The following is an 8966-nucleotide window of genomic DNA, read 5'->3' as shown; positions in this document are numbered from 1 at the left end:
CTGCTTTACTCAGATCAGTATTTTTTTAGTTAAAAAATTTTTTAATACAGTTGTGAGATATTTCCATATTTTTTCTGCTATATGATTTTCTATAAAATGTTTTGCAACATTTGAGATGTTTATATTAAATTTTTTTAATGTTTTTCTTTCAATTCAGTAAAGCAAATCAAAATCCGTATAGATTTTCCTTTCGCATGAGGTTAAGGAAAAAATGTGCCGGGGACGATTATGACAACAACGTATCTCTGTACCGACAGCGTCGGACAAATATTTAGAGATACGAGGCGTCGCGGCGTCGGCATCTAAGATGGCGACAAACGAAACACCACGGCAGACTTATTGTAAGTTCTTATGAAATAATATTTACGGTATATCATTACGCATGATTTCATAAAACTCAACGTTAATTAACCTATGTAATGTAAACTGTATGTAGAATTTGCAACTGCGTTAAATTTGTCCGTACATAAAAGATATAACAAGTCGTCAATTTGTACATATGAATACGTATATTGCATATATGCATGATATAGAAGGGTTGTGGTTGTCGTAGCTCCAGGGCCAAGAGCATTGAATTTATGATTTTCGATTATTGTTTCCAAGCGATGCCCGGCGGCGCGAGGCCAGATAAATTATCTCTTCAACCTACGACGCACTGTCAAAAACAGAAAGCCTCCTCGGTTGTCTTCTTTTCAGTCATACAGGAAGTTTGAAATGAATCCGGTGTTCGCAAGATTGGTCTTTACATTACGAAGATGGATTTTACCTAAAAAAAAAAAGAGATTCGAGAAAAATTCAGACGCAAACAGGAACCGAATATACATTTTATTTATTGACATTTTATGTGTACCCAAATTGATAAGATATCATTTTTACAATTATACTTTTAAAGATCGAATTTGACTTTCGGTATTGTATACAATGCACTAGCGCCTCTAGCGGCGGTTTCAATTCGCTTCACTTGTACCAATCGTATGGCTCAGCAATGGCCACGGCAATAGGCTCTACGATACGCCCAGGGCGGTTACTACGGAATGCAATCGGGTGGTGGCTTCGAGTATCGAGGGATTTCGTCGTTTCAGTTGCGTTTTACGTGATACGAGCATTACGATATGCCTAGTGTTTCGACAGAAGCTGGGAGCTACTTGAATGCCCGAATGGAATCCAATTATACACAGTTAGTACCTTTTGACTTTCAATTTTTTTCCACTCAGTGATGCGCACTTGGAATATCATATTTGCAGATTCCTCTTGTTACTATTGCTATTTTCGAATGCTTACGATAACTGATTATGGTATACTATAAATTTCTGTTCATTTCATCTCGCGCTTAAGCAATTCTTTCATAAACGAAGTTCCTCATGCAGATTCTCGACCGTTTCTTCATGGCGTCGGTTAAGTTTACTCTTGTCGATCGAGTCACGATTTAACATAGGCGTGGTACCGTGCCGTATCTCGAGTACACTCTTCCAAGAAGATGGACGATTTGACCTCTTCCAGTAGAGAGCAGCTCGATTTTCTTCCTAGAGAATTGATCTCGGTAATCCACGATCTTAACCCAACCTCTCGTCTTAACGATTAACGCTAGCATTCGACTAGAAGATATCCAGACTTGGCCATCTTGAGTATAGAATTTAATTGTGAGTGAATTTCAACGTACAATTTATTTGGCTATTATTTAATTGATATATAATAATATTCCAGATGCGCTAGAAGGAGACAGTTCGAAGTGGATAACAGTGGAATGTCAATCATAAAACGGCTGGAAGAGTATTCCGCCATCTTTCCTTGGGTAGCGTATTCCATTTACATCCCAACGGTTACGAGTATTGCCTGCGTCACGTTACCGGAACTGGAGATACAACGAACGTCTGTTATCTAAACGAGAACGAAGCTCTAAAAAGAAATCGTTATACGCAATGGAACAGTCGCAAAAGTTACAATTGCTGCACATAAACGTTAGCCATATTGTATGGTACGGAGCCAACTATTAATTCTACAAAATCCAGCGTGTATAAAAGCCAAACTGGATCCTCTTCCATACGCAGTAACACAGTGCAGTATCGAGAACAGAGAAATCTCTAAAAAGGATATAAAAGAAAACATCTACGTTCGTACCTCTGGGTAAGTTTTAAAAAAAGATACCTAGTAATGAAATCTGTGAAACCTTATCAAAATCTCGAGGGGAAAGCAGTGAGAATGGAAATAAGACGTCGAGAGTGGTAGGGTCAGGCAAGCAGGCAGTCAGAAAGAAAGGAAGGCTATGGTGGTTCCAGTGAAGTTGCAACGATCGTATCCGATGAATCGGTATGTAGAGAGGGAAAGAGAGGGGCGAGCATCGTGGGGATATAAAATGGTAAATGGTAGGGTAGGAGGTCGTAGGTATCGCGAAGGTTTTCGTGGGAGGAATAAGGCTGTGTACTGAGTATAGGTGCTTCGTAGGTTGTAGGGTGGCAGCGTTATAACAGTGGGAATGGGGGGTTGCTGAGGGCAGGGTTGGGGCATCGATCGGACATGCGCAGAAGGTCGGAGGGTGCGGGACATCGCGCTTCGGCATCGTTGGTACCATGAGACGGGGGTGGCAACGTAACGTAACGTAACGTAACGTAAACGCTGCGGCGCTGGCTCCCTATGATATTATTGTATAGGTGCGGGTTGAATGTGCGTACGTATTTAACATTGCCCACGTGTGCGTGTGTGCGCGCGTACCCTCGGAGCGTCGTCATGTGACTGGAGGCGGTACCACACCCCCGGCGGCGGAGGCGCCACGGCGCCTTTCGCCTCGAGCGCAGTGCGACGTCGCGACGCGCCACGTGCAGTGCTGAGATCTAAAATCGTTTCTTCCCTTCCTTCCTGTGTAACGAGACTCGTCCGCTGCTTTGTATTTTAAATTATCCTGCTCTACCGACGCGCTCCGGGAGACACCATTTTGTTGACAGTGCCAATTCTTTTATCTCGTCTTTATTATCAGACATCGTTGCTACCGATTGCCAAGATATTTGCGGGACGATTAGCTGCTCCTCATATTTTTAACGTTTTATTACAAGGATGAACTTTTTTTTTATTTCGCTGCGATCATTAAAATTGCCTGTCTGATTGTTCTGATCAGGATTTCCTTTTTTTTTAGCTTTATCTCTAAGAGTGTATCTGGATGATTTTTACTGACGTCACTGGGACAGTGTTGTCATCGATGTTCCGTATGTTATTTAATTGTGAGATTGTCTCTTGAATTTTCTTTTGGTGCTTGCTTCTGAGGGAAAATTTTATTCAACTTTTCTTTACGTTTTATCGTGGCGTTATCGGTGATTTTCGCGGTGCTCTCTACATCGACGTGTAACTGAAGGTGAGTTGCAGTGGAGGATTTTTGTGGATCTGTGTTTTTTTGTTGTTGTTATTTAGTCGTAGCCGTCAATAATTGTCAATCGCAATCAATGCTGTTTATCATTGGGTGACATTTCTTGTGTAATCTGAAGTTTTAGAATCCGACGCGTTTTTCTCTTTTATTTCAAAGATGTCACGGAGCGCTTCTGCTTACTATAATTCTCGCCAATGGAAAATAGTATGTTCGGTTGAAGAGTTGATAGTAAAAAAAATTGATTTCAATAAATACTCAATGTTACGTATATTAATAGAAAAAAAATTTAATGAAATTGTCCTTTGTTATGTTTCCTGCTTTCTTTAGCATAAAGGTTAATGGGCGTTATTGTACAGTGAAAAAAGATAGAAGCAAAGGTGAAACCGCCGAAATAACGCGAGTGATTGTCAGGCGAGCGAGCAAAAATATAAATAGACGAAAAGTATGGAAGAGAAAGGAAGCAAAAGGAGGAATAAAGAAATGCGATAAAAGTAAAGAAGACACCGGGGTACCGCGAGCGGTCTTTGGGCGAGGGGTTCTCTTCGCAACCTTTCTCTCCGCGGGCATTTACAATTAAAAAGAGGTTGTGCCACCTCTGGGAGCCATATTTAACTTTGCTTAACTAAGTTCTCAATCCGTTGACGGAAGGCCCCCGGGAGTCGAGAACGTCGGCAGTATAATTTATTTTACAATCTTTTTTTCCGTCAATTTCTTCAAGCACCGCGGCGTGCGTCCGTGCGCTTCGCTCGGTCCTTTCATTTCTTTCCCTGTATAAGGTTCCGTGACACGTTACGTCATGATTGAAAAAAATTGAATTATCGTTTCAGATACTCCGGGCAAACATTCAACGAGTTAAAACATTCGAAAATTGGACCAAGCTCTTCTCGGGATGTGAGTGACAATAGTTTGGAAGACATCGCGACGGAGGACACGAGAAACGGCAACATGTCTTACCTTGCTCTGGATTCAAATGCTTGGCAGGTATTTGCATTAGAATAGTGAAAAATATCTATTTATAATGATAAATTTACTCCGGCATGCGCCGTTGACTTGCAGAGAATGAAAACTTTCAGGGAAATATTGTCCGAGGACGTTAAGACGTTCAGTTACAGCGAAGCTTGCCACGTTTTAACCAGACAGTAGTAAAGGAAGTAGGATAAATAAGACGAGTAAGCCAGTCACGGCTTATGAGATTAGCACCTTGTGGCGTCCTGGCTTCCCTGACGGCTTTCAAGTAAATGGATTACTTTCCACGAACGATGGGTACCCGGGAACCGAACATGGCGAATTCTCATACCGTCCTGATTCCTTGCTCCTTGGTGTCATGAATATTTATAGGAGCCATTTCCGTTCGCGTGTAATATCATGCCGAGATGGCTGCCACGGCTCTTTGTCGAGTTTGCGCCAGTCACTTGGCTGCCACTTTCATTATCTGACTGTAGGATTCATCTGGTTCTCTTGGTTAGTTTCATTTTTTTTATTGGTTACTCTTTTTCTAGTTTCAGCTCAAATACGCGATCATCGATGATACAGAATTATTGTTGATCGTGAAGAGATAATTAATATGGGTCGTGCTGGTCCTGTGTGATCATGTGTGTCTGTTTAGAATGACTTTTTTGAATTATGCAATGAATATAGGTACCTGGTGACTTTATATGTTATATTTATATATTTTTTAATGCTTCAATATTTAGACTCTATATGCACAACTGCTTGTAGGGACTGAGAATTGTCGTTTCTGGTTGTTCCGGTACCAGAAGAAAAATTAGGGATACTCTATCGTATGCTGAATCTGCGCTTGACTTTCGAGTATCTTTAATGAATTGACTTTAGTCCGAAGCATTGCCAAGAAAGGATCGATAGCCTAATGCCCGTGGCGAACTTTGTACAAGACGTAGTTAAATTGTCTCGTTCGTTCGCCATTTTTCTTGGACAATTTTCTGACTGAATTTGTACGTTTGGTTATTCGTCTTTTATATTTTTTTTATATATTAATCAAACGCACTTCATAATATTTGTAAGATTCAAGGACCAGTCAACGTCCTCAGGATAGATGGAGGAGTGGCTTTGAGGAACGCCTTGGGCTAGTTGCAGGAAATCGCCGGAAATCGCGCGCAGTAACCGGAAATGTGAGACCACGACCTTGTCGAAATGGGGGAAACGAAGTTAGCTATCCCTTACCCAATTGGATTGCCACTCAAAATTTCAAGCTTTTGCTCCGCATCCACCTGCGGAGTCGCGTGCAATTTATTCTGTATTCTCTAAGACCTTGACTACGTGTCCCTGAGATAAACTGTGATCCTGATGAGGTGGTAGGATCTTGGCACTGCTAGTGTTTATTGATAAATTTGCAAATTTTTTATAACTTCAGGTCAAACTTGATAATATGCTTCCATCGGAAGTCTCCACGTTCTCCAAATCCTCGAGATTCCCAATGAGAGTCAAGCACCACTTCGTTCAGTCTATGAATCCTGATCCTTTGTCCAGGGGGTCGATAGTCCTCAGGAACGAATCGGGGTGACTGCTGGTGCCTCTGGGGCTCTATGGAAAGAGATATTTGCACACTTTCCAATAAAGTATGATCCTGACGCGTGGCGAAGTTGAGTGCCGGGTTGTGTCTTTCCTTGTAATAACAAGGGGACACACCGCGAAACTAATACCTTGCTGTAGTGACGTACGCGCTGGAGCTAGACTCGTGAATAATCTAAAGACTGCTTTGCTGTTATAGGTGGCACGCGTTTCTGTTGTTGGGAATAAATTGCGTGCGACGTTCTTATAGGGCGTGGGAGCATTGACGTGGACCTAGACAGTTATTAAAATTGAATATTTTCACAAAGCTGAATATCAAACCATCAGAATCATACATCCTAGTTATTAATATATGGCAATTTCTCGTTATCTAAGTCTAATACGTGATTCACTAGTTTGCATAGGAGGCAGTTGTGAACAGTTGGTGGCAACATCAAAAACCTACCGTACTTCAAAGTCAGCGATCGCTGAGCCACGCAATAGGGTTAAGGGTCGTAGCGATAGAAGTGAGAGAGAGAGAGAGAGAGAGAGAGAGAGATAATGCTAGGGTGGTGGGGTACGAGAGCAATTGAGAGGGACGTCGAGGTAGGAAGGGTGAACGAAAAATAAATGATACCCGAATTAGTGTAATCGCGTGATAGTTTGCAAGGGAAATACTCGGCGCGGTCCCCGACGGAAAATTGCAGGGGACGACAAATTGCATTTCAATTTCATTTTGGCTTGAAATAACCGTTAGGACGTATTAAGGTGGCTAGAGAGCTATGTGATTAGAGTTTGACTGTGCATAAAGATGATCTCTGGTCGATCAGTTGATAATGACTTTACACTAATGAGATCTTTTTTTTTTTTTCCTAGAAAATTAGGCCAGTCACTCAGGCTTGTCGCAGTCTGTCTATAAGGTGGACTGTACGTCTCGTCCACTATGTAACCTTGTACGCGCCATTTGGTAAAGCTGGGAGGTTACTCGCTTTTGAATAAATTACAACGTGGTGACCGAGTACACTCGTGGGCTTCACGTATCCCGACTGGATCTCGTTGTTTAACCCAATGACAAAGCGACAGGTTCGCCGTGAGTCCCATTCACATTGAATGCCGGAGCCGATACAATGGCGGAGGTACTTCGCTTGGTGGGCTTAAAGTACATTCTTCAATAATTCACAATACAAATTCAGTGCTGCTGACGCCTCTGTTGTAACAAGTACACGTAATGTGTTGTGTATATTGGATGGATAAGTACCTTTATACAAAATAATTATTGTGTCCCATTAACTTGTGAAAGATTTTTGAATATTTGACAAGTTCTATAGTCAGGTTCAATCTCATGTAACTTTTATCTTTCTGCAGGATATACGTTTTCCAATGACAAGAATGTCGTCGCTAGTGAATTTGTCTGTCCATTCAGTTGGCGCTGACGCGTCACCTGCAACGGACTGTGATCAGTCAAGCGACGTCGGCTTGTGTTTTGCTCTCTATTCCGTTCTGCTTCCAGTAATTAGGACTCGAGTGTAAAACGAGAGAGAGAGAGAGAGAGAGAGAGAGAGAGAGAGAGAGAGAGAGAGAGAGACAGAAGGGGAGAAAAGGAGAGACAGAGGGATGACACTACCCCTTTTGTTCCGCCCTTTTGAGAGACCGGTGGAGCAGCTAGTAGCAGAGCGAGTAGCGAGTAGAGCGAAGTAGCATTTTCAGGAGGCACAAAAGGAAATAATGACTAGTCCAGTGTTCAACTAATATTTGCCTCCGACTTTTCTGAGATTTCACGGAGATCCTACGAGAATGCTTGGGCAGCCTTTTGTCATGAAGACTTTGAATCTCTTCGGACGTCGCAATGCATGAACGTTGGGATAAAACGTCGAGTCCACGTATACGTCTTTTACCTTCGCAGCCGTTGAGGGCGAAGGAAAAAAAAAAATATTCACTTTTCTCCCATCCAAACTATGATCAGAGTCGTATTCTTTTGGTTCTTCTCTTGTCTTCTTTGATCTTTGGATACTGGATAACTTCTTTTACGTTCACGTTAGTGACTGCGGGGTCCTGATAAATACACAAGCGACAAAGTTTTAGACTTTTTAATTGATTATAGCATTTTCAATCTTTTGGATTAAATTCCACGCGTAGTAGAGTTTCTCTCTATATATTTCCAGTAGTTAAAAATATATATAGATTATCGCGCGAAGGATTATAAAATACATGCGTTATAGTGTTAATTCTGAAAACTTTAGTAAGACTCAATAGAAATTCAATTAACCAACTGAGGCTGAGGGGCTGACATGGTGAAGAAGTAGCTGGAGGAGAGTCTTGCGCTTTACTGTAAACGACACCAGGTTGACGTATTTGTCGTCAGGGATGAGAGCATCGTGAGCCTGCCCAGTGAATTCACCCCTGTAGTCAGTTTAGTGGTACCGATTGTGCGGGGTGGCGCCGTTAATGGTAGTGGGGTTGATGCCGCCAGTGGTACTGGGGTTACTGGTGGTCGGCGGTGGTCGGCGGTGGTCGCTCCTATACTCGTACCAGTACCGACGACGGTGATGGTGCCTGGTGGTGGTGAAATCGAGTTAGCCAAATTAACCATGAAATAGACTCCCTCCGCCCCAGTGTCTGTGTATCTCGTCAAGCTCCCATGTTCACCTCGTCGTTATGCTACTTCAAACTAGCCTCAATATTGCCTGCGTAGATTCTCCTATGTGCCTTTACGCACACGGCCTGCACAATGAGACGTGCAAAATATTTGGAGTTCCATTTGGTTCTTGGTGTTCGTCCTTGTATCCTTAATGGGTTTAGAAAAAGAAATTTCAACTTCCGAGGGCTAATCGTATTTCTTGCCAGTTCTCAGAAAGGATATTTACTCGTGATTTGGAATAATCTTATGTCCATCTCTCTCTTACTCACGTGAGTACCCATACGTCCGTCTCTCTCGCACTCGTTGCGAGAATAGGAAATTATAAAAATTTAATAGATACAGTAAGGCCCTCTTGTCTGATAAATAACATTTCAATTTCAGCTTTCGATTGGATTTACATACCGCTTGATGGATTTCATCTGGATTTCAGTACAATTTCTGTGACAATGCACTTGAAGTGAACTC

At 42.1% G+C, this 8966-nt stretch overlaps 1 protein-coding gene across 5 annotated transcripts in view; it reads left to right on the top strand.

Annotated features, from left to right (window-relative positions):
- Nucleotides 1-288: 288 nt before the first annotated feature.
- LOC107270148 (transcription factor AP-2-epsilon) overlaps nucleotides 289-8966 on the top strand; it is a 124979-nt gene continuing 116301 nt past the window's right edge. For 2 of the 5 annotated variants that reach the window (XM_015744896.2, XM_015744881.2), the window contains exons 1-3: nucleotides 1013-1177; nucleotides 1705-2124; nucleotides 4183-4336. In XM_015744896.2, coding sequence (XP_015600382.1) covers nucleotides 1973-2124; nucleotides 4183-4336 — 306 coding nt within the window. In that variant the 5' untranslated portion in view covers nucleotides 1013-1177; nucleotides 1705-1972. Of the gene's footprint in view, nucleotides 342-1012; nucleotides 1178-1300; nucleotides 1641-1704; nucleotides 2125-2725; nucleotides 3344-4182; nucleotides 4337-8966 lie in introns of those variants that run through there. The other 3 variants (XM_015744889.2, XM_025087710.1, XM_025087718.1) reach the window with 3 other exon arrangements.

The sequence above is a fragment of the Cephus cinctus genome, unplaced genomic scaffold, assembly GCF_000341935.2.
Source record: "Cephus cinctus unplaced genomic scaffold, Ccin1 Ccin1_scaffold0076, whole genome shotgun sequence".
NCBI lineage: Eukaryota > Metazoa > Arthropoda > Insecta > Hymenoptera > Cephidae > Cephus > Cephus cinctus.
The sequence above is the reverse complement of the archived record's forward strand: the minus strand, read 5'-3'. Positions and strand labels throughout refer to the sequence as shown.